We start from the raw sequence: 26,383 nt of genomic DNA on the forward strand, positions 1-26,383 counted from the left end.
TAAATGTTTATTATTTATAAGGTTGGGTACATTATATATCATGTTTGGTACACTGAAGTATGAGCTACACACACACAGTGCCAAAAAAAATGTATGTGCATTTTAAGAAAGGACAAAAACTGTATTAAAATTATAATAATGTATGGTGATACAAAAAATAAATATAAGCTACATTGAACACCTCTTTTTTTTTCTTTTTTAGACAGAATCTTACTTTGTCACCCACAGTAGAGTGCCATGATGTCACAGCTCACAGCAACCTCTAACTCCTGGGCTTAGGTGATTCTGTTGCCTCAGCCTCCCAAGTAGCTGGGACTACAGGTGCCTGCCACAATGCCTGACTATTTTTTGTTACAGTTTGGCAGGGCCGGGTTCAAACCTGCCACCCTTGGTATATGGGGCTGGTGCCCAACCCACTGAGCCACAGGTGCTGCCCTTAATGCCGTTTTTTTTCCTTTCTTAAAGTGTGCATACATTTTTTTGGCCCCCTCTGTATGTGTGCACGTGTGAAGTTTGATATATCTGTGTATGTGTGTTTCTGCTCTCATGGCATTTACATTCCAGTGGGAAGGTTTAAGACAACACATACTGATCATTCAAGTTACTATTGCTAAGTGCCACAAGGGGTTTACTTGCTAAGGTACCTATGGGGTTTCAAGACCCCGGTCATCTCTCATATGGAAGAGACTGGCTTCTGCAATATAATTTATCCACTGCAAAATCAAACTTTTACCCGTAACTCTGACTTACTTTTCTAAATATACAGATTCTTCTTAGAGAAATTTTAAAGAATAACATCACGTAACAAAAGCAACCTGTTGCCATCCTCCTCCTGCCCTCTAGGGGAGAGATGTTCAACTTCAGCATGACTCAGGGCTTGTTCCAACCCAGATTGCGGGGGTCAGGTCCATTACCAGAGCTTCTGATTTGGGAGGTCAGAAGGGGGACAGAATTTGCATGCTGCTGGCCCAGGGATCACACTGCTCTGAGTTAACCTTGTGTTTCCCCTGTTGCTTGCCCTCCATATCCATGTTGACACCAAGGCTTATCCTTCCTATATTCCCTGTCTTTCCCTTTCATTGCATTCCTTTATTTGACTTCTGTATTTTCTCTTGATGGAAGGAGGTAGAGATGAGCCCTGCTTTGTGAATGGCTTGTGTTATCTGTGTTTTTTCTCTAATTCTCTTGCTTTCAAACATGTCCTTAATTCTTGGTTTCCTTTCTTATCTTTTATGAAGCTGCAGTAGGTGAATGTGAGAAACCCCTAAAGGTAAGGAAGTCCTACTGTGGTTTGTTTGGCAGTGGATAGAGAGTGGTTAGGTGAAGGATTTTCTTTTATGAAACTTACTATGAAATAAAAAAAAAGTTCTCATTATGAAGGACATTCAAAAGAAACCCAAGGAGTATCACATGGTTTCAGCATTTGAATTCCATAGACGGATAAACATTGAAAGTGTATTATTTAGAGATGAGAGACAAAGCAAATAAAATAATGATGATGAATTTTTTAAAAATTAAGTAATATTTCATCTTTTATGAAAATCTCTTATATGCATCATGCCTTTGTAGCTACTCAAAAGGCAGGGAAATTATTATTTGTATTTTAAAGTAAAAAAAAAAAAAACTAGAGTTATGAAATCAAGTGATTTGTTTAAGGCCACACAACCATTTAAAGGAAACAAAATGGACCAAAGGCATCTAGTTCTAGTATGATATTTTACTTAGGCCTCTACTCTAAATGTCAGTGTTATAATCACTATAAAACAAGCTTTACATTACAACTAGGGCCTCCTTGGGTCTCTGAGGTAGAACTTAGCTCTAAAGTCAGTATGATCGACTATGTGTTTGTCTCAACCACTTTATCTTATGAATGTATGGATCATTAACATAGACCTATATGGAATTTTAATTGGAATCAGACCACAGAGTAGAGTCTCTGGCTGTTGAATGCAAGTACCATCTGCATTAAACCTTGGTATTACTGAAATGCAAAGCCACTTCCCGCCCCAGTCTACTGGTTTGTAGAGTAGCCATGATAGAAAGAGCCAACGTATCTTTCCTTTTAGTTGTGTGAAGATATTCTTTCTTTGTAGGACTCTTTTTGGTTAGACTATAGGTACCTATTACATTAAGTCCACTCCTATTCGTCCAAGTATCCCAAGTACTTTTTAGAATATTTTAATGTCAATATTTTGACTTTTTGCTCTGGATTTAGATCACCTCCACTGAGATTCTGTTACGTTGTAAAACCCTACATTTGGAAATGTGAGCCATGGTGAATTCAGGTCTGGAATTACTTCCACATGTTCAAGCTGTCTTGTGTTTTGAAAATCTAGACTAATAGTTCTTAAATTTTGTTAGATTAGGGACTCGTTCACTTAGACAAAAGTCATGAAAGACAGATAGCGTTACCAAATTGACACTGCACAGTAATTTTGGAGTGAAAGGGAAGAGCACTGTTTTTTTAAAATAAGGTGCTCAATTTATGTATGTGCCTTATACACATCAAATAAAAACCTTTATAATTTACCAAGGATCTTCATAATGCATTTATTAGAGATCTGAAGATCCATTTGAATATAACTCAGATGTATAAAATGACTTCACCTATAGCTTTTACATCTATCATCTAGATGCACAAATCCACTGCTGATTTTCTTATGGGCAAACCTAGTTATTTGGGTTAACCAAAGAATCCTTTGCTGAATCCACTGAAGAAATGTATTTCCACATCAAAAAGATAATCTTGGTGGTACACTGAAAATTTTATGTTACAAATTTAAAGCCTTATTTCCATATGTGAATAGAATGTGTGAATTTCACATCTCCATATAAACACGGTGATTCACTCCTGAATTTAGGAAGAAAATTGGGTAGTGGTAAATCACTACATTTACTTGAGGTCAATGTGAACCCACTAAAAAACTCAAGATCAATTAAGGGAAAAGTTTCTCGTGGTACTGGTGCTGCCATTATTAGAAGACACCAATACCGCATGGGACAGATGCATACAAGGAAGAAGATACGTTTGTGTATCCAAGACCAGCAGAGTCAACTTTGACAAAGGAGACAGTTTTCCCCTGAACCTTAATTTGATGGCTTGTAAATCAGCTATTTGGAGGAAGAAAGGCCATAAATTATGCAAGAACACTCTGTAAATCATAAGTTGTTACACAAATAAAAACATTACAATTTAATTGATTCTCTCTCCAATTTTCTTCCTGAATTCAGTAGTAAATCAGTGCTTATTTGGAGGTGTGAAACTTGCAATCTTTAAGAACAACTGATTCCCATAAAGGTGTATACATTAATTTACTTAATGTCCTGACTTAAATTAAATTGCAAAAAAGGCAAATTTCTTCTTAAGAACTGTTCTATTTCAGTGTTCACTTCCATATTCGGTACTTTCTCTCTGACTGATGCTTTCCTTCCCCACTCGTCTCCAACTACTTACCTGTTTCCTGTCTCTTAGATTTCTTCTAGCAGATCTGAACAACAAGGTTTATTTTGAGAAACTAATTCATTCTCATGTATCAGAATTCAAGTATGTGAATTTCTCTGGCAAATTATGTGTCATTTAATAGGGGTATTCTGGAATCAGAGGTTTACCAGAAGAGTGATTCGTGTAAGAATTTCAAATATGACAATCATCATCACTGTGGAAGATATTCTTAGATACAGGAAAATCTATGTGAAATCACAATCATCCAGGCAGTCACTTAGTGAGGAACCACTTCTATGGGAACTTGGTATGTCTGTCCCATTATGGATCTAGGAAAGAGCACTGGCTGAAAGGTCAGGCAATTTTAGCTCTGGAGTTGCAGAATCCAGGTCTAAAGCACCATCTTCCCTATCTTGATGACTGCATCCCCTCAGCAGTATCCCTACAAAATGATCATCCATTCTCCCCTTGAATATCTCTAACTCCAGGAATTCACTCCCTCTGGAGGCAGTCTAGCCCATTAGAGCAGCTCTGATTGTTCTCAGACTTGTTCTTTCATTTAATGGGAAGAATCTCCTGATAGCATTCAGCTATTGTTCTAGTTCTACCCTATGGAGCCAAACAAAACAAACTGAATCTCTCCTCCTCCCAAACATCTTAACAATGCTAATGATAGGTGCCATTCATAGGGTACTTATTATGTGCTAAGATCTACTTTACAAAGTTCACATGTATTAGTTAATTTAATTCTTAAAACAGCACTACAAGGAGAGTGTATTACCATCATTCTCATTTTATAGACAAGGAAACTACATATAGAACACTTAAGTGATTTTTCCAAGGTGACAAGGTTTGGTAGTGGTTAGGCCTGAATTCAAACCAGGCAATATGGCTCTAGGACTAAAGCTCTTCAGGGCTACATTAAGGTGCCTCTGAAACTCAGATGCTTGGACATGGATTATGTGATGCCTGGAATCTTCCTTCCTACAGGCTGGACTTCTCTAGGACATCCTTTCTCCACACAGGGTTCCTGTGGTTTTTTTCTTTCAGTGGCAGGGCACTGCTTTCCCATGATGGGGACTCAGCTGGGGCTTCTAGATGAGGCAGTGGGATCTCTTTTAAATCTGAAAAATGACTCCAAACCTTCCCTTCTGCCTACCTACCTTCCCTTCTCACAGCCCCTCAGCTCCCTGCCGCCAGGCCTCCAGGGGGCCTGCACTCACCTGTGTGTACGAACATGTGCTTGACGTAGTTCTGTTTGGCGGTGAAAGTCTTGTTGCAGAGAGTGCACTCATAAGGCTTTTTTTCGCCTTGCCCACTGGCTGTGCTGTGGCCTGCGGATGAGGCCAGGGGCTGTGGCGCTGGCAGCTGTGCAGTAAAGGTGGACAGGCCGGGTTGGGACACTGTCACAAACTGGGTCTGCTGGCCTGCCAGAGGCTGAGGCAGGCTGAAGAGGAAAGGCTTGGGACCACTGCCCGCGGGCTGGGTAGTGAAGAGGGCCGGCAGGTAGGTGTTGCCAGCTGTGCCAATGACCTGTGTGTTGCTGGTCAAGGTCAGAGGCATCCTCAGGTTGCTGGTGAGGGTTTCTGTCTGGCGTAGGTAGAGCTGGGTACTTGGCAGTGGCTGCCCAATGGACGTGTTGACCGAAGGCTGCTGCAGGACGCTCTTGTCGGAGCTGTTGCTGACAGTGATGACCGTGTTGTCCATCTCCACCTCGTTGCTTCTCTCTGGAGAGGAGGCACCTGTTTCAAGCTGATTCGGCTGCGGGGCACCCTCGGCAGGTGCTTCCGCAGCCTGCTCAGGTTGGGCGGGTTCAGCCTGGCTATCCCGAGCTGCCGTGGCGCCAAACTGCTGCTCCACGGAGTCGGGCTCGGTGCCTATGGAGGAGCTGACGCCCGAGTCGAAGCTCTCACCTTTGGGCTCACTCTCCGTGCCCTCGGCCTGGTCGGTGTCTTCCGTGCACTCCTCGGATTCGTTGCGCTCCAGAATCTGCACCCGTTGCTGCCCGTAGTAGTCGTAGTCATCCTCCACTTCCTGCTTGATGTGGATGTTGCCCACTAGGGTCTGGATGCGCACGGGCCGGGGCTGCTTGCGGCAGTGCGTGGTCTCGGGGGTAGTGGACAGGTAGCGCTCCATCTGCTGCGAGCGCTCGTGGATGCGTGTGATCCAGCTGGGGTCCTCCATGTGGTGGTCGCGGGGCAGGCCCAGCGCGGTCTCGTGGTGGCTGACCACCGCACCGCTGTAAAAGGAGCGCTCGCCGCTGCCGTTCTGCATGGAGCACGCATAGAGCGCAGAGTAGATCCTGTCCACGCTGTGCTGTGGGTGGCTCTGCAGGTAGCCTGACTCCGTGTCGCTGCTCTGCCCTGATGTCCCCGACTCGGGAGTCCCCCGCGGCGTGTCCTGGCCTGAGTCCTGGATCCCCGGGAACACGTCGCCCACATTCTGCGACACGATTCGCGTGCACTCATCGATAACCGTTTTAATCTGCAGGATGCTGGCGGCTGTGAGGATCTGCAGAGCTTCGGACTGCGAGACGCGCAGCACGCCGCTGTACATGAAGTCAATGAGCTTTTGCACGGACTGCACCGACACCACTGACGGGATCTCGATGTCGCTGTAGCCAAGCAGCAGCTTGTCCTGGAAGAAGGGGCTGCCGGCGGCCAGCACGCAGCGGTGTGCGCGCAGCATGCTCCCGTGGATGCGCACCGTCACGTCACAGAAGTGGCCACGGTTGCGCTGCTCGTTGAGGGTTTCGAGCACGGAATTGCTGAAGTTGTGAAGGTTGATGCTGTGAATGCGCTCGGTCATCCCCTTGCAACTGATGTCACCTGCAGCACGTTAAGGCAGACACAAAATAGAGCATGGGTCAGATGCAGCTGGCTACATCTCTAACACCTGGGCCTCACTCAGGTAGGAAATTCTCATGGTTCCTAGAAGCACCTTCCTTGCAGACACAATCAGAGAGAGGGAGGGACTGCTGGATACAGGCCGTGATGATGGCCTTGGGGAATAAGGCCCTGAATTCTGCCCCAATTCCAGCCTTAGTGCCCTAGCTATTTTGGGTACTGAATCCATATTAATTTCCCAGAGCTTCGGCTGAGGTTGTCAATTTAAGTAGAATGGCCCAATAACCAGAGGGTCAATTTGCCTGCTGTTCCCCCAGTTTCAACAAAGAATAAAGGGCAAATGGAAGACTTGTTCTCCTGAAACATCTACCCCCACTTCAGACAGGTCTAACAGAACTGTCATGTAGGAGAATTCTTTCTGGTTTGGACCTCTGGTTCCTTTACGTTTACATTTCTCCCAATTTATTGAATTTCCTTATTTTATTCATAGACAGTGACAATATTCAGTTAACAAATTCCCTTCCTATTAATTTATATGGCATATCACCGAAACTCATCCCAAGTATGCAAAAATTCTTGGAAAATTCACCCCACACTCAGGTCTACCAAAGAGCAGCCACCATGTTTTCCAGATGTTTCCTGTACCTATTCATTTTTCTCATCATCTCTGACAACTTGTTTGAACACTTTCTAGGGTGGTTGTAAATGTGATATCGGTGGTTTTCTGAGGCTTAATGAAGAAGGAATGTTAAAAAGGTCAGAAATGGCCGTTCTGACCTGGAAGACCAGAGCACACAGACAGGAGATCATATCTAGCCTCAAAATGAGTACTTTAGAATGAAAGGGAGCAATTTCAATAATTAGGCCAGGGCAGTGGGAGTAACCAGGAGTGGCATATCTGGTCACCTTCGGTAACAGGGTGCTCTGTGCACTTGCTGGAAGAAGTATTAAACAGCTCCCAGGAGGAAAGCAATAATAGCTATGTGGAGAACATGAAGAGCCCGGCCCACTGCTATCCCTACACCTCAGGCTATCCAGACAAGGGATCATGTTGGTGACATTTGGATTTAGACTGAGAAAGACAATACATGGCCATAGCACCGGGTCTTGGGGCTTTCCTACATAAAAATGTAGGCAGGTAGCTCAAATGTAGCTCACCTGTCAGATGACTCTGGAGAATTCCTCTCCAGGTTATTCTTAATCAAATTCCCTATTCTTGCCTTCACAACTGACCAATCAGCTCAGGAAGGGCCAAGTCAGTGGGCTTTCAAAACCAAGTGGCCCCAGGATTAATTGTTGGCCTGTGACCCAAATCCTTGCTTATGAGAAACAACCCCAAGGGTAATGGCCTGCAGATAAGAAGGCCTGCCTTCTCAGGTTCTTTCTACACTGCAATGGGACAGAGAGCTCGTGCAGGAAAGTCTGGGCTCAACTAGTTTTTCTACTGTGCTTCACTTCATCATCCCTAAACTGTCTGAGCTTAACTTAATAAATGCCTTCAAGCTCTATGCTCAGTGGTGATACAATTTGCACTAATTTATGTTAGAAAGTTCTTTCTTGTGCTGACCTCCACTAGGTCTGATGTACCTAAAGCATTGTAGTAGGCTGTTGTGTCTACCTTTTTTCTTATGTAAAACAAATTATCTTTGCCAGATTTAGTAATCATCATGAAACCCCTCTAACTGTGCTAATGTGCAATATAGCCCCAGAAGAAGGCACCAATAAAGCAGGAAGGGATTGTTCAGGAATTCAGCAGACCAAATTCCAAATTCAGGTTGGTTTCCCAATGCATGTATATCATGATCATAATAACAAAAGCAAACTTTTTTTTTTTTTTTTTTTTGGTGCTTGCTGTTCTAACTACTTTATGTATATGATTTTATCAAATCTTCACAGCAATTGTAGGGAGTGGGTAGTATTATTGTTCTTGTTTTACAGATGAGAAAACAGGCCAGAGAAATTAAGAAACTTTTCTAAGACCAGGTAGGCAATTGGTGGTACAGTTGGACTCTGAACCCAGGCGGTCTGGCTCTAGGGTTCACCCTCTTACCTACTTCACTGCATCTCATGCTTTGGCCCTGAATGAGGTCTGGCCCTTAGGCCTTCCTGTGTCTGCTGTGAAACTATGTGTGTAAAGGTCTTCCCAGTATTCCCTCCAGCTACTCTTAAACCAACCTGTGATTCAGCATGTCTTTCACCTTTCTAGGTTTTGAGTCTTCAAAATAGCCTCAGTGATCTAACTTAACATATTGTTTTAGATGGAACAATGTAAGAAATAAGACCACTTATCTTGGAACTAAGATGTAGAATTTTCTATATATAGTTTTACTATCACTGAGGTCTCTTTTGTTTAAATAAAATTGGTTATGTCTGTGATAAAATAACCCTCTCTGTGTAGGATGGATTTATTAAAACATTTTTTCTGCATCAGTGAAAAACACTCTTTAAACATACATTTGCTCATAGCACCAGTCACAACTATAAAACTAAAGATGTCATGTATGACAGAGTTGTCTTCTTTCAGATAATTTTGGGAAGCAGCATTATCAGTATCATAACAATTAATATCCATGTAGTGCTTTACAGTGTCTAAAACTCTTTCACATGCAAAAATCTCATATATTCCTTATGATAATCCCATATGTTTTCAAGATTTGATATAAGAGAAATGCAAGGCTCTCATAGTGTCTAAATGCCTTGCCCTGAGCTGCACACAGCTAACAAGTGTCAGGGCTGGGATTAGAACCTGTGCCTTCTGATAACTCTTTCCACTGCATAGTACTGGATCGCTGAGGAATGAAACTCAAATTTCTAAAGCTCTATGGTCATCCTAATTCTCAGTGGAAAAAACTAAAGACACTGAAAGCGATGATGGAGTTTGCTTTAAAGGTGAGAAATTGTCACACACAGGCCCACATATGCAATTTCACCAGAAAGTCCAGATTGCTTTTTTGACCAAACTGGACTGCAAATTCAGTCTATCTCAACAATCACTTAGCTGGTTATCTCATAGGTTGAATTATGACTAGTATAGAATGTTGTCACCCACTTCTCAGAGACAGATTTAAACCTGCACACATATACGGCCTAATGTGACAAGCATCGTGGGATTTTTATAGGCACAATTCTTAAGCATCCCCCTGAGTACAGTGGCCCCACACTGCAGTGAGCAGTCATCGTTTTTTTCGCTGATATGAGTAGATGTGAGGGGGGACCCTGCCCCTCCATTCAAGTGTGCCTCATTCCTCCAGCACAATGCTGATGCAATTCCTTTCCCAGGCTTTTTTTTTTTTCATTTTTATTTTTAACACTAATACAGTGGGAAAAAGTTTCTGCCACAGCAAGGCAAAGTCCAGGCTTTTGTGAACACGTCCTTTTCATCCAATGGGCATTAATGTATAGATTCCAATGGAATAAATCTGAAATACTCTACTGTAGAAGATTTGTTCCCCATTGAAAACAAATCTTGATTAGATGGTTATTCAGGGACTGTATAGGAAGGAATGGTGTGAAAATGCTAACTCCATTCTTTCTTAGATTGGCACTGAATAGGCATTTGGGCCATTCAAAAAAAAAAAAAAAAAACACCAAACTCCAGCCTTCTTAACTCTATAAAACCACACAACTTTACATAGATTATGTGTATTTGGGGATGCCCTCCCCCACCTGAAAAAAATCCACAGAGATAGAAACATAGAACTGGTGGCAAAATGAAAAAGTGATTAAAAAAATCTTATATGTTTCAAAATAATAACCTACCTCCTTTTCACCGGAGTAAAAATATGGAGTTACTGTGTGACGGCATTCACCAGACACATGCAAGGGATTGTGCAGCTGAAAGGATCATGTATTCTAAGTGACTGCATCCTGTGAGCGAGCACAACACAGATGGAGCCGGAGCAGGTTGAGAGCTGAAGGGAAAATCTGCCTAGGGTGAAACAGGGGACAGAGGGCCTGACTCTGTTTTGTAGGAACCTGGCTCTGGCCTGTCCCTTAAGCTGCAGGGGTCCAGCGATAGGACTTAGCATGAGAATAAAAAGCTGCCAGCACAGAAGAGAAAATGAGCAAGAAAGGAAACAGCAGGCAATGTGATCTCTTTTAATTAGGTGTGAAATCCAGTCCTTTCTCAATCAGGAGAGCAAAGAATATATAAAATGAGACTAGTAGGAGGGTAAGGTGCTATTGGGGGTGGGGGGTGGTTGGAAATTTGAAGTCTCTGTGACTTGGGAGGAAATACCAGCTCTCAAATTAAAACCAGGATGAATTTTGGTCAAGTCAGTAAGTCTAAGTTAATGGCAGGGCCGCAAAGCCCTTGAGCTTTCACTTTGGTGTACCAGGTTCCTAAGAGGGCATAAAACCGAACCAAGGGTAACCAGGTCTCCATAACCTAGCCTCACGCATCATATGCTTTTCCATATTGTATCTTAGTACCTTTAGTGTGCTGAGATAGACCTTTTACATATTAGAAAATTAATGGTGATCTCAAACTATTACATGTTGATGGTGCTTGTCAAGGTGGTTACACCAGGAAAGAGGCAGTTGTCCAGATATAGAAGGATAAATTTTGGTAACTCAGCTCCCTTACTTTCCAAATCCTCTAGCAGGGTAAGACCTCAGTTATACCTACTTCACCTACTTGTATATGCCAAGGGGTCTTGCTGAGACCTAGTGCTATAGGAGATATGGATGTTTCTTGCTTATAGACTCCATCTAGGGCAGGGTGAAGTAGGTATATGCCAAGGGGTCTTGCTGAGACCTAGTGCTATAGGAGATATGGATGTTTCTTGCTTATAGACTCCATCTAGGGCAAATGGCCTTCTGCCTCTTTCACTTTCATTGGCATCTTCACAATATTTAGAGGGCGGCTGTGTGCACTGTGGAAATCATGTACACAAGAAGGCGGCAGCAGGCAGGAAGAGACCTCTTTCTCCTACCTCAGCTCCACACATCTCGCATATACCAGCTGTCATTACTCTGCAGTGGGACCATGGGAGGGTCATCAGCCTATAAAGGAGAGCTGTACAGTTTTACTTACATGTTCTTGGGTAAAAAGGGGGACATTTTGGGCCATTTACCAATGAAGGTTCTCCTCTACCTTCCAGATTGGCTAAGCCCAGCAGGGAGGAAACTATTAGGGATCTCAGTATGTTCTTTAGCCTTTGGTAATGGCTTTATTATTTTCATAAAACATAAATTAATTGTTGAACTTTCAGAAATGTGACTTTCTCAGGAATGAACTACCTGTGAAAGTTGGTGGCTGTCTGAATGTGCTTTTGTAGCACTGCTTATTATTTTAGCAGGACAAAGATACTAAAATTACTAATTGTTTTAAGGTATTTACAACACCATTTTATTTATAATCTCAATACTGTACTTGGATATGTCTTTAATATTACTTGAACATTCATTCATTCATGGAATATTTCTAGAACATATTTAAGTATTTAAAGGTCCTTGATTTTGTGTTTGGGCCTCAACAGGTATCTACAGTTTTCAAGAATGAACATGCTTATATTTTCATATGGATAGGGTCAATGGCTTTCATTAGAATCTCAAAGAGGTCTGTGTTTCCCTCAAATTAAAACCCATGGATTGAGATAAGAGTACCCCTCCTTAAACTGCTCTTAACTACTTCCAATAATCAAAGCCTCTGAAGCTGACATAATCTTCACAATTACAATCTGATGGATCCGGTCTATTGAGCTGATATTTCTTGTTAACTTAAGTTGTGCTGATGTTATTTTGTATAATAAAGCAACCTATCTTAGCCAAAATTGCAAAAGTTACTTTTTAGAAGAGAGTGATTTAAAAAAAAAAAATGATTGAAAGGGAAGAGAGAAATGCATATACTAAACTACTGGTATTAGTTGAAATCTAGAAGATTATGACAGTTTGCAACTGTTGAAGGTAACTATTATACAGAAAAATTTGGTTTGAATCAGGTTTATATCAGAGTAGATCCCCTTTGATATTTAATAGAAATTCATAGTAGAATTAGGAAGCGTCCTTTAACTTTTTAAAAACCATTTTAAAAAAATAGATACTTCAATATAATTTGAATAAAAACTAAATACAAACTCAACACGCATTTCTAATCCAGCCAACAAAACAGAGTTCACTGAAAAGGTCTGCAGCACTTCTGATGGGTAGGCAGACTGCCGTTCTCTCTTTTTTTCCTCCATCCCACCTTTTCTTTCTATTTTGCCACTATGTTTTACTCAGCTTCAAGTATGGGGAAAAAGGGGCAAAATTGTGAATTAGGAAAACAGCTGCCCCATGATTATCTGGGCCCATTCCCGAATCTTGACTTATCCTCCACCTCGGACTTCCTTTTCTTCTCTTTACTCCACCCAAAACTAAGAACTTCATCTGAAGGCTGAGTAAGATTGACATTAGTAATGGGATTCGCAGGTCCAAGGGAGACAGTAATTCTGGAAATCCTTTTTACTTGGCTTTAGAGGCTCTCTGCTTCCCTTAGTCAGCTCAGGTCTTTCTTTGGCTTGCTTGATTTTAAGTTATGTCTGCTATTATCCCTAAGAAAGGATGAGGGCATGCTTGACCATATGTCTAAAACTACAAATATAATCGACTTATGGACAAAATTGTTCTTGGCGTCACTTGAATTTTTACCTTCACTAATAAAACATTTACTGAGAATATTCCAGTGCAAAATATCATATATATTCTTAGGACCCCCCTAAGGATATAGATGATCTAAAATCTAAAGCAATGGAAATAATTCATCCTTCAGGACCTACAATATCTGAAACATACATTTATCAATCAACTTTTCCCAGACCTCAGTGCTCAGAAAAAGTTGCATTCTGCTTTTACTTTTTTGGCCCCTGTGAATATTGTAACTGATCATGTTTCTCTCCTAATTTTGTTTACTGAGCAATTCAGAATTAAAATTTAGCCTACATTTTAACAACTAGGTAGGACCTCATAGTATGCTTTTTCATTGAAAAATGTTTACTAGCTTCATTCTATTAACAGTTTCTTATTTTTCTTCTTCTCTAATATCTTTTACATAGCTATATACAAATATATTTCCTACATATAATTGAATGTTATTGTAACTCAAATGCCTTCAGTTAGGAGGCAAACAACTCCTTGTTGTGTAATCAAACAACTAATCATCAGGGAATTGAGCATCACCTTTATGAACCAGTTCTTTTTTGTTTGTTTGTTTGTTTTAGAGATAGAACCTCAAGTATCGGCCTGGGTAGAGTGCTGTGGCATCACAGCTCACAGCAACTTCCAACTCCTGGGCTCAAGCGATTCTCTTCCCTTAGCCTCCCAAGTAGCTGGGAGTACAGGCGTCCACCACAATGCCCGGCTATTTTTTGGTTGCAGCTGTCATTGTTGTTTGGCAGGCCCGGGCCAGATTCGAAACTGCCAGCTCAGGTGTATGTGGCTGGCGTCTTGGCGACTTGAGCCACAGGCACCGAGCCATGAACCAGTTCTATAAAAGTTCAGTTTTGAGTATTATCATAATATATACTTTCTGAATCTCTATACCTTGGGCATCTGATTGCAGTGAAATAAAATATTGAAATTTATGCTCTTACAGTGCACCCTGTGAAAGGTAAATTTTAACTCTGTGCACAAAGGCATTGGATAGATAATTCCAGAAAACATTCTGAAAGACACTTACACCCTCATTCCAAGTTGAAATGAAATGGCTTCTTGAAGAGAGAAGGCCTGCTGGGACTGAGGAGAAAAGTCAATGAAATCTGAGGATGATGTCTTTAAATCCTCTTACATTGTACACCTTTTGAGATACCTTCTAGGCGTTTCATTTTTTTTCCCCTTTAAGGCGCTTTCCTTACAAATTTAGCTACTGCCCTATTATAACCTTTTCCTTTGTTCACTAAATCTGGGGAACAAAAATACAGAGATGCTACATCTGTGGGTGGGATACAAAAACGAACAAAAGGATCTATTTCAATTCATGGAGTTGTGCAGTTTGAACTTGGCTGTGGATAGACCTTAAAGAAAGAGCTGTATATTCCAATGTATAGTTAATAAGTTAGGTCCCTTATTTTGCTTGAGAAGAAATTATAAATTTAAACAGTGATTATATAAAAACCAGTATCTTCTTACTTAATAAACTTATTTTTTTTGGTCTCTACATTATCATATACTTATTTTACAGGACTTTTTTTTTTTATCTTCAGTGAGTTCTAAGATCCAGAATAACTCCCAGGAATGGCATTCCTTTGGAAAATATCATCAACAGGTGATGAGTTTTAGTTAGCTAAGAAATTAAGTTTCTGACTTTGGGAAAACTTTTATGTGCACTTCAATGTGTGAGAAAACAAAACTCCACAGTGTCATTTTTTAAAACTTTCTGACTAAAATTATCATAGAATTCCTAATTCATAGAACTTCCTTTGGTTCTCTGTTGTTGTGCTATTTGGAAACTACTTTGGAAGGAGATCTTCAGATTCATATGTTCTCTTTGCCTGGGTCTTCATGAAAAAAATAACTTGCTTCCAATGTGACAACTGGTTTTCAAGAGTAGCTCTATGTGTTGGCAGGAGGTGCTGCAAGATTTCTCTATGAAAAGTGTAGATTTGCGCCAAGCTAGATTGTTTTACTAAGGAGTGAAGGCCTTCTATCCCAAAGCAACAAGGAAAAGCCAAGGAAAAAGGTAAATCTGTTTTGCTGGGTGACTGGTTAAAATGGAAACACAGAGGCTGGGCGTCTGTGGCTCAAGTGGCTAAGGTGCCAGCCACATACACCTAAGGTGGCAGGTTCAAATCCAGCCCAGGCCCGCCAAAACAACAATGACGGCTGCAACCAAAAAATAGCCGGGCGTCGTGGCAGGTGCCTGTGGTCCCAGCTACTTGGGAGGCTGAGGCAGGAGACTTGCTTGAGCCTAGGAGTTGGAGGTTGCTGTGAGCTGTGATGCCACAGCACTCTACCCAGGAGGATAGCTTGAGGCTCTGTCTCAAAAAAAAGGAAACACAGAGGTGATTTATGTGGGCCAGTTTAAGAGAGTAGCTGATGATTAAGGATGGTGAGCATTTTTGCATATATCTGTAGGCCATGCACCTGTCTTCTTCTTCTTTTTTTTTTTTTTGAGACAGGGCCTCAAGCTGTCCCCCTGGGTAGAGTGGCATTATAGCTCACAGCAACCTCCAACTCCTGGGCTCAAGCGAGTCTCCTGCCTCCGCCTCCCAAGTAGCTGGGACCACAGGCGCCCACCACAACGCCTGGCTATTTTTTGATTGCAGCTATCATTGTTGTTTGGCGGGTCTGGGCTGGATTCGAACCCGCCACCTTAGGTGTATGTGGCTGGCGCCTTAGCTGGTTGAGCTATAGGCGCCGAGCTGCACCTGTCTTCTTCAGAGAAGTTTCTCTTCAAGTCCCTTGCCCATCCTGAAGGCTATGTTAACTAGATTGATGAAAATATTTCAAATTGTATATAAAAATGGCACACTGTACCCCATGACAGTATTAATGTACACAGCTATGATTTAATTAAAAAAAAAAAGAGAGAGAATAGCTGAAACTCATCTGCCCATGTAGGTGATCCGTAATGGAACGAGCATAGGAAGTCCTTAAAAAAAGATAAGATATAAGTTCCTTTTTGGCTTATGCTGAGATAAAGAAGATCCTAAACCTTTCTATCTGTTGTCAGAATTCAAAACCTTGGGAGCATTGGTAAGTAAGTAGAAGGCACACTTTATAATTATTCTAGTAAGGAATAAGCTATTTAATTTTTATTTTGTTAATTTTAATCTTATTATATAATATTTATTATATTATTTAAATATTATTGAAAAAAGATAGTGGCCTGTAAGAGTCTTTAATAGCTATAGCTAAGATTCTAATGATCTAATTTCACTTTACAGTTTTGGTTGGATTTGATTTTCTCAGTTTTCTCCAAAAAAATCTGCACTAATTCAAGAGGTTGGTCTTTGCTTTCCCACGCATAGTTACATTCATTCTTACCTCTCTTCTTCTGCTAAACTTTCCCCCAGTTCTAAAATTATTGTGCTTTCTCTAGTTACAAACTCATGCACTTTTATGAACCCTATACAAAGTATCAAAAGTTCTTCTTCCTCTGGGAAACCTTCTCTGATTATTGGAGACCATCTTGAGTTTTCTCTTTTCCTTAGTTCCCACTGGTTGGTAAGGTAAAAAACAGATATTAATTTCTGGTTTGTTTCTACTGAATTAGAAAACCTTCATAACAAAGTACTCTCTCCTCTCCTCCAACTGTCGGTAAGAAAGGCCAACTCTCCGTACAGTTATAGGCTCCCTTTCCTGAAGGAGCTGTGGTTTCCAAGCCCAGTAAGCCTGAAAGACAAGGCTCTAAAACAGAGTTTTCTTCCCTAATCCAGGTCCCCTAAAAAGAATTATTAATCTGGATTCTGTCTGGTGTGAGGAGGAAGAGGCTGGTGCTTTGGAGTTGGATTAAGGTAGCATTATAGGGGAAAAAATAATCAAATGGGGAAGGTGCCATGGTCTCTACTTGCATACAACTCCAGTTGGGGTAAATGTTTGGCACACTTCTGGAGACTAGATATAAAAAGGCTCTGCATTGAGAGGAATAGTGATCATCTGAGAGCTGGGCTAATGGTGAGTAGCAAGAACCACTGTAAAGGGCATCTATGAACTCAACTAAGGCCAGCAGTACCTGGCATCAGAAAGAACAGACTCAATGGCATCTTTGTGGGGTAGTTGAGCAATGCCAATTATGGAGACCACCATGGATTAAGGATCTGATCCCTCCCTAGATTTCAAGAGTCTTGTAGCATTCCAGGGAGGGAAAAGGAGCCCTGACACTTGGCTGTATTTCCTGCCAACCCAGGGCCTAGGGTTTAGTTTAATTTCCTTTAGAAAAGTAATCGATTGTTTCTTATACCCGAATGCTTAGGAGTAAATCTGAGCTTCCAACATATGTACCATAAGTTTTAGTTCTTAACAATGTATTATCATCTTTTTGCTTTTCTTTCTTTTTTGTTTATATTTGTGCCTGTCTTATCTCTCTGCAAGAAAATTCTAGGCCTCCCGAACGCCAGTGCCCTGCTTTGCCTTGTACTTGCCTACAAGTACAAATACATATGTAACTGGATCCCTCACTCTGCCCAGAACATTGGTTCACATGAGAGGGTTCTAGCTGAGTACTTGGTTTGGTCAAGCCTCCACTGCCTGTCACAAACACGGTGACATAAGGGAACTGCAGGGTACACATTTTCTCTGAGACGTGTCTACATGTTACAGTCCCAAGGGGTCTTTCTAATCCCCACATTCTACTCAATGCTCTTCTGCTTGTCCTTTATTTCTGTAGTCAGCCACCATTGTATTTTTAATATGAATTTGATATCTAAGGCAATTGGTTTTCTCATGTGTGCATGGGCTTTCCCACGGACTCTGTGCATTGTTTATGATCTCTGCCAAATGCCATACTGTCCTTATCTCCCTGAGCCCATTTTCCCTGTGAGAGAGCTCACTGGGTCCTCCTGTCAGCTGACGATTCAGTGGAACCCAAAGCAGATCCACACTTTGTTACCAAAAATGAGAAGAGATGATCAGTCTGTGATGTTGTATCAGGCCAGACTCCCATCACTCTTGCCTACCTTAGGGAAGCTAAACTGCTTGGTAACAAGATGTTACAGAAACAGCTATCAGTCGGCATTGATAATGGGTATTTATATTTGTGTTAACAGTGTCAGAGATTGTTTAGAATATTTTCTCTTGGTGGCCACTGGGTGTCCTCATTTACAAAGTAAATATGCAATATTTAGTGAAGGTCACCAGAGAGAATAAAAAACACTAGTTTTTTCTTCGGCCTTTTACATACTGGGTATAAATTTATTGCTGAATTTACAATCAGGTTATATATTAGGACTGTTTAAAAACCTTCAGGTCAAACTGTTAAAGTTTCTAACCAAAAGTGACTCATTCAGGGTGCAGACATGAATTTAAAAGGCTGTTTCCTCAACAGAGGGGACTGTGATCCAGCTATTAGAATGAGCCCTTATTCATTTGAAAATTGGCATGGGATTTTGACTATCTGCCGAGAGAGCCAGCAGAGAGGAGCAGAGAAGGTCTTAATTTATTCTTGAAAGAAAAGAGAACACCAAATATCTCCATGGGATATTTGTTAGATTCTGTTTTTATCTCAACTTTTCTGAAAACTAATTAAAAAATAATAATGAGAAAGATAAAATGTGTCCTTTGCCTGGGAAATCTGAAATAAATGGGAAAAATGGTACAATGACCTGGGTTAGTACGTATTATGATTATCAATCATTTCACATTTAAAGACAAAGAATTAAATTATTCCTTTGTGGATCGCTTTATCCCACCTGTAAAAGGAAGACGTGTATGTTTCACAGGGATGCTGTAGGGACAAACAAAATAAAATACGGAGGCCCGCAGGGGTTCTAGGGAGAGAAACTGTACATGACAGAGATGTAATGCATTACTAATATCCTAATTGTGGTTGAGTCACAGTCACGTCTGACTTGTTGCTGCTGGTAGGCAGGAGTCACGGCCGGAGCTGCTCCACAGCCAACACAGATGTACTGATTTGTTGCTGCACGGCACTTAGTGTGACACGCTGCCCAGCAATCGCTCTGTGCTCTCTTAAGTGATTTTTTGCTCTGGGGTTGTCCTTGTCTCTAAATTTATACTTGCATACGTCTCTGATGAGATTCTTTCTTTGCACGGCAAAAGAGTTCTGCCTCGCCACCTTGCAATTCAGACTCGAGATAGCGAACTACTGTTGGATATATAACAGTGCTTCAAATGTTATGCTTAGCCAACCAGCTAATAAGTGTTCAAAAGTAAACTTTACTGGAATAATTTTTTTCATTAGCATACATCCCCAGTTTAATTATTCTTCTCTGGCATGCATTTCAGTATATTAATTATCAACAGGATTCTGTGTTGTGACTGACAATTTCTACACACAATATTGGGGGAACCAGGAAGTTCTATGAGCTATTCACCAACTTGCAGCCATGCTCTGTGTCTTACTGGCTTTGCTGAACAGCCTTTTCTGTTTTTAAGGGACCACCCACCCGTATCCCCAGCACAGAAATCTACAACTCTTAATCAACAGTTAAATCCCCAACAGTACACAACAGCCAGGTTGATTTTACCCTGAGATTGTACTAAAGGATCACAAGGTACTCAAAGTGTACGGAGATGTGTTTTGTCTCTTCTAAAGATCATTCAGTTCCCTGGGTTTACAGTATTTTCCAACTCCTTAATTAATGGATTCATTTGTGAACTACCGTAACCCTGAAGACACGTATCTGCAGAGCCTCCTGATGGTATGTTACCCTACTAGGCCTTTTCTCCTTTCAGTTTCCTCAGTTTGCTTCTTTAATTTCACTGTTAGAACTTCGCGAGGCTCAGTGTCTGAACACCACACAGTGCAGGCCTTATCTGATGTGCCGGCGCCTGGTGTGGTCTAAGGCACACTGGTGTTTTGTTCTTGAAGTACGGGACTGATGTTCTGAAACCTAGACTTCAACACAAAGGAGATCATTAGCTCGTTTTAAGTGTCTCTTTTTTTCCTCCCCTGGCCTCCTCCTACCCACCCCAATACTTCCTCAGTCCTATGCACTGGCAGCAGATGGCAACCATATTCCAAAGCTGAGTATATACAAAATCGTGCCACGGAGAACAGAGTGCCTTCAAAGTTAGCCTTTCTATTCAAGTGGGATGGCAGAGACTTCTGGAGGAGTGAACTCATCCCTCATTCATTTAAGCCTCTATTCATTCAGCCAGGAATTTGTTTTTCTACACATCTTTCTACTGTCCAGCCAGTTCAGGGAGGGTGGGCATGAAGCAACTCTCTTGAGGGCCCTTCTAGCAGGAGGGCACTAGGATTCTATGCCAAGCTCTTGTTTCCCTGGGCCAGCTCTGCCTGCTGCTGATTGAATCATGCCATTCCCTTGAGAGAAGCTCGGGAGCACTGTGTGTGTGGGGGGTGGATTTCTCAAGAACTGTCTCCTTGCTAGACTGACAGTCACATGCTGTATTCCCTTGACAAAGATTAGACCCATGAAAGGGATGAAACAAGGAGGAGGGTGTGGGATTGCAGAAAACTGTGCAGGATGTTACAGTAATGGGAGGTGGGAGTGGGAAAACCTTTCCTTTTTGTTGTTTCAAGGTTTTTTAGAGCTTTCGCCTAATCATCTGTTTGAACATCTTGAAAATAAGTATCTATTTCTATGATATCTATCAAAAACAGGCACCAGATTATACTACAAAGTTGACCTGCCATATTGCTATTAGAATCAAAACATGTAGCAGCCTACATCCAACCGCAAGCTTTTCTGTTTCCCTGGCATAAAAACCAGAGGGTATCTGTGACACACTTTGATTTGTAGGTCTGCCAAATGAAAAAAAAATCAGGTAAAAACTCAGTACCTGCACTTTTGCAAACAGGCAAAATGCTCACGAATGCACTATACCCTTAATTTTGCTCAGTTCTCCCCACCACATTCATTCATTCATTCAACAAACATTTGCCGAGCAGCTACTATGGCTAAGCACTTTGCAAGTGCTAGGGATTCTGCAGAGGACAAGACATACAGGAATTCTTCCACCTAACCAAAACAAACATCTAATAATTAAACTCCTAGGATATTATTTGAAGAACAGGAATTATTCATCTTACCTAGCATTTCTTCTGAATCTTTCTCAAACATATTTTCTTGAAGGTCCAGACTCCTTGAACCAAGAAGTTCTGTCTTAAATCTCTCTCTTTTCTCTTTTTATATTCATTCCCTTCTTGGCTACATTGTTGACAGTTCAGATTGCAATTGCTACCATGTTTTTTGGGGGCGGGGTGGGGGTGGGACTATAACCCTGAGAATCGTTTCTTTTCAAGCTACACATATATTTTCTCTGTAAATATTGTACCATCTAATTTGCGTCTTTGGATTCTGCTGATTAGCCTTCAACATGTGATTTAAGGAATACTGCATATGAGATGCAGAAATCATGACTCAGTAAGTTATTATTTTAAAGCTCTGATTTGGGATTTATACAGACTTACGCACAATCTAGTGTGGCTTTTGATCTGATCTGCAACTATTACTAGGAGACATGCAGATCAAGTTCCTACCCATGTATCTCTGGAATTCTATACTCAGCAGCAAAACCATTCAGGAATTAAGGGAAGCAGATGTCCAGAATTACCTCCACGCATTACCAAAAGGTATATGGGAACCATGGAACAGCCAGGGCTCACTATGTACAATGAGCTAACAAGTCTTACTGAATTTCTTAAGATTACAATTTTTCCAACTGCTTGGCAGTAGCAAATTGCTTTAGAATGGAAGAAAGTAAGTGAACAGGGTGATTAGGAGTAATTTTCCAGTGAAACTCATTTATTCTTCTACGTTTACCTCTATTTTGAATTATTTCAAACTACTCTCAAGCCATCAAGCCAACTGTCTTTCAAAAATATAAAAGACATTTCTTTACTTGTAAGAAATGTAAGAAAGAAAAGTATTTCTCTTTGGAAAGGGCTCTCGGAAGTTTGCCCATTCTAAAGAACCGATGTTTTCCCTCTTAGGTGTTCGGGCTGGAAGGCGCCATGTGAAAGGCGACCTAAGGGTGCATGTAGGGGTAGCTACAGATTCTGCAGTGTGTTCAAGGTAAGACAGCACGTAAATCTACTCCCCATGACTTTAAATCTTTTATTGATTAGCAGGTACTTAAGGACAAGAAGGAACTTAATAGGTTAATAGTATAATGTAATATTAATAATACTCTCTATAAACATTCTCTATACCAAAAAGAAAACATTTAGAAAGGTTTTCAAACTTTTCTGAGCCCCAGTTTCCTTAACCATAAAATGGGGTGTGATTTGTACAAATGACATAAGATGGCTGAGTGTGGTGGCTCACGCATGTAATCCTAGCACTATGGAGGCTGAGGCTAGTAGACTGCTTGAGCTCAGGAGTTTAAGACCAACTTGAGCAAGACTGAAACCCTGTCTCTGCTAAACATACAAAAACTAGCTGGGCATCATGGCAGGTGTCTGTAGTCCCAGCAACTCAGGAGACTGAAGCAGGAGGATCTCTTGAGCCCAAGAGTTTGAGGTTGCTGTGAGCTATGATGATGCTATAGTACTCTACTCAGGGCAACAGAGTGAGACTCTGTTTCAGAAAAAAAAAAAAAGACATAAGATAATGTATTTGACACAGAGTGCATACCTACTAAATATTAATCCTCTTCCATTTTTAGAAAAAAGAAAAAAAAAGACAAATGGGAGAATAAAACAAGGCAAAAAGATAATGGAGAAACATCTCAAGTCTACCCAGGCCTGAATCCAAGAGGGACAAGAAAAGGGGCTCTGGCCTTTTCTTAGAGTGAAGAGGGCAGCTGTTCTATACACACTCTCATCCTATTTACCCAGGGCTTTTGAGCCTCAGTCATTCTCGGGGTGCAGAGGGGAGGATGGGGTACCTGTTACAATCACCGTTTATGCTGCATCAGTTTTAGGTCATATTTACTTAATAATCTAACACACAACTGTAGCAAATGCTCAAATTCAGAGTGCTGGCTACTTTTCTGGTGTTTTAGGGTCTTACATATAGTGTTCCATCTAATTCTTATAATAACCCTATGAGATGGATACCGTTTTCATTCTCATTATGCCTATGAGAAACATAGGAAGGCTAATTAAAGGCATGTCAAATGCATTTATAGGCTGAAGTTCACATTAAAGAGGGCGAATAAGTAGACCAAGGGGTTGAGAAAAAATTTTCTGAATAACAGGTCCAAGTCATAGTCCTTTATAACATGTTCAAGAAATAGCTTCAGCAGTCTGTTATCACACCTGCCCTTGCCCAGAAGGCATGATGGAGGGACCTGAAATGGCCTCAGGAGCTTTTCCATGTTGGGGTGCTCTCATGGACCTCTTCTCCTTGCTTCTTAGTTCACACATGGGGGTCAAGTTTGGGGATACAGATGCTGATTAGGATATGTCCTAGAGAAGTAGCTCTTCTAGTTCTCTGACCCCAATCTCATGAAAGCTATAAATCTGTGTCCCAAAACAACATACTTATGGGAATGAATATGTGTATACTTATCTTCCCAGGAGGTTCACAGACTCTAAGAGGGAGGTCCAGTCATGGTACCATTGTAGTCCTAGTCCTCCACGTCAAGAACTCCTGTTCCAGTATAGGATCGGGAGTGGAGCAGGGTGGGAGCACCCTCTATCTGTATAAGAAAACCAGGCCTGCTTGGAGCACCTCTCAGCATGTTAACCCAGGATTACGTAGGCCATTTGACAAGTCCCAGGATCCAGTCACCCTTCTAGGGCTTTAGGTCAGAATTAAAATAGAACACTCTAGACTTCTACAGTTTTCCTAAAAATTAAAAAACATCTAGGGCTACATGCACACACCTACAGTATTTCTATGGGGAAAGGACAGGTATCCTTCTCCCTAGGGTTGACTTCTTTTTTTTTTTGAGACAGAGCCTCAAGCTTTCCCCTTGGGTAGAGTGCTGTAGCTTCACAGCTCACAGCAACCTCCAACTCTTGGGCTCAAGCGAGTCTCCTGCCTCCGCCTCCCAAGTAGCTGGGACCACAGGTGCCCGCCACAATGCCTGGCTATTTTTTGGTTGCAGCCATCATTGTTATTTGGTGGGCCTGAGCTGGATTCGAACCCACCACCTTAGGTGTATATGGCTGGTGCCTTAGCCACCTGAACCACAGGCGCCGAGCCCTAGGGTTGACTTCTAAGGATTGACGTTCAGAATTTTCATGTGTCTTTTCCATGAGACACAGAGTTACACTTGTAGCTCAAATTTGTATGCACCTTCTTCCATAATCTCCTTATATTCAAGTATCTGGTTAAGATAATGAGGCAAAGAGAATGAATGATTAGACAGCAAAGAAACTGATTACAGCAAAGAAATGAAGGGTCAAGTTAATTTAATTATTACTTCTTGAAATTATTTATGCTGTATACTACTTGCAATTCAAGCTTTCTTAAAATTTCTGTATTCCTTGGTTTAATATCTTTGTGTAAAACTGATAACAGAAACTAAGCTAAAATTAGTGAGGGTAAATAAGCAGGAGGAAACTATTTTGGAATTGAAGAGGAAAGGAAAAACTCCTCAAGGTCAATTTTGACATCAACTATGAATTCATTCTGCCTTGTGAAATTATAGAGACTCATTTTCAAAATTCTTCCATGTGGCTGTTTATATAATTTACAGTAGTGATAAAATAATTTTTCATTTAGTTTTATAGGTAATTTAATAGCAGATCAAAGGAATATTTGATTTGATTGATCCCAGATCACCATCCTGAAGTAGAAGTTGTATCAGATACTTTGTGCCCAGGTGCCTGTGACCTTTAGCATGTCTTTAACCATCACCAATAACATAATCTAAGTAAACAAGTTTAACACCTCCTCCCTGAGTAATAAACTTGATGATGTGATGTCTTGTGACAATGATGGTGGACAGGAGAGCAACACATAGGTTTCTTAGGAGTAACTACAAAGCTACTAGAATTAGGCCTATCATCAAAGAAGTTCACAGCATGTGGCTTTTAAACAAGGATTATGCTTTGTGATACTTTAATTTAAAAATCGTTAGAGAATTTGAATGCTCGAGATATAGGACAATACTGTCTTCTACTTAATGTTCAGAGATTACTGAGGGTAGGGAACTGAGTGAATATTTGTAATGTAACAATTCTTACAAAACACTTCTTTTTTGTTGTTGTTGGGGTTGTTTCTTGAGACAGACTCTCACTTTGTCACTCTTGGTAGAGTGCCACGGTGTTGTAGCTTATAGCAATCTCAAACTCTAGGGCTCAACTGATCCTATTTTCTCAGCCTCCCAAGGAGCTGGGACTACAGGCACCTGCCAATTGCCCAGCTATTTTTTTTTTTTTTTGGTTTTGTTTTAAGAGACAGGGTCTCACTCTTGCTCAGGCTAGTCTCCGCCTGCCTTGGCCTCTCAGAGTGCTTGGATTACAGGAATGAACCACTGCACCTGGCCACAAAACACTTTTTATTGGCTAAAAAGAGGAGGAAGCAAGGCTGGGAAGAAGTAGAGAAAGAATGAACATAATATAATTACTGATTCATTAGGCTCAGGTAGTGCCTTTAGATTTCTTTTACATATATTTACCATTCTAATTGTCCTGTGAAATGGAAGATCTAATTCCCTCTCACCTTGCCTATTTAATTGCAGAGTCTCCCTAACACTGGTTTTTATTTCTTAGTCTATAAATAAGCTGGGACTCCTTCATCATAAAAATATTCATTACCCTACTTTTGAGTTACCCATTCATTATTTCTTTTTAAACCATTAAACTTCTTTAAAAAGTGCTTTGTAATTGTTGCCTTCCTATTTATCCTGTTTGCTCTTGAACCACTCTTTATGATTTACTTTTTGACAGAATCTTGCTCTGTTGCCCCAGGTGGAGTGAAGTGGCATCATCATAGCTCACTGCAACCTCAAACACCTGGGCTCAAGTGAGCCTCCTGCCTCGGCCTCCTGAATAGCTGGGACTACAGACCTGTGACATGAGACCCAGCTAATTTTTCTATTTTTTGTAGAGATGAAGTCTTGCTCTTATTCAGGCTGGTCTTGAAGTCCTGAGATCAAGCAATCCTCCTGCCTTGCCCTCCCAGAGTACCAGGATTACAGGCATGCCCCCCCATGACCAGCCTCAATTTTTTTTTTTTTTTTGGTGACACATCTGATTCTGCTTTCTTGACAGCCCTCCAGGAAGCTAACAACCCCTCCAAACCCAAGGTAATCTTTTCCCAGTTTTCTCCCTCCTCTGCAGCCCCTGACCCTGTGACCCTTCCCCTCCCTGATGGTCTATCTGTGCTGTCCTGGTCTTTCTCCCATCATCCTGACCCTCTTTTCTTTTCCTCCTTTGATGGCTCTTTGTTCTCTTCCTTATCACTCAATGTTATGCTTCCCAAGGTTCTGCTTTCATTGTTTTTCTCTTAACAAAGTCGTCTTTCAAGTTTACTGCCACATTTATGGCTCAAAGTATAGCATCTTGGCCAAAGTGTTGTAGTCCTAGTTTCAAACTGCTGTACTCGAGTTCCCTATTTGTAACATTTGACAATGT

At 41.2% G+C, this 26,383-nt stretch overlaps 1 protein-coding gene across 19 annotated transcripts in view; it reads right to left on the bottom strand.

The window, feature by feature from the left end:
- The window catches only part of ZBTB20 (zinc finger and BTB domain containing 20), a 777,433-nt gene that overhangs the window by 7,518 nt on the left and 743,532 nt on the right, over positions 1–26,383 (bottom strand). For all 19 annotated transcript variants that reach the window (XM_023517824.1, XM_023517838.1, XM_023517826.1 and 16 more), the window contains one exon: positions 4,666–6,270. In XM_023517824.1, the coding sequence (XP_023373592.1) occupies positions 4,666–6,270 (1,605 nt within the window). The remainder of the gene's footprint in view (positions 1–4,665; positions 6,271–26,383) is intronic.

This window comes from Otolemur garnettii, unplaced genomic scaffold, assembly GCF_000181295.1.
Source record: "Otolemur garnettii isolate 467f Iridium unplaced genomic scaffold, OtoGar3 scaffold00122, whole genome shotgun sequence".
NCBI classification, from domain to species: Eukaryota; Metazoa; Chordata; class Mammalia; order Primates; family Galagidae; genus Otolemur; species Otolemur garnettii.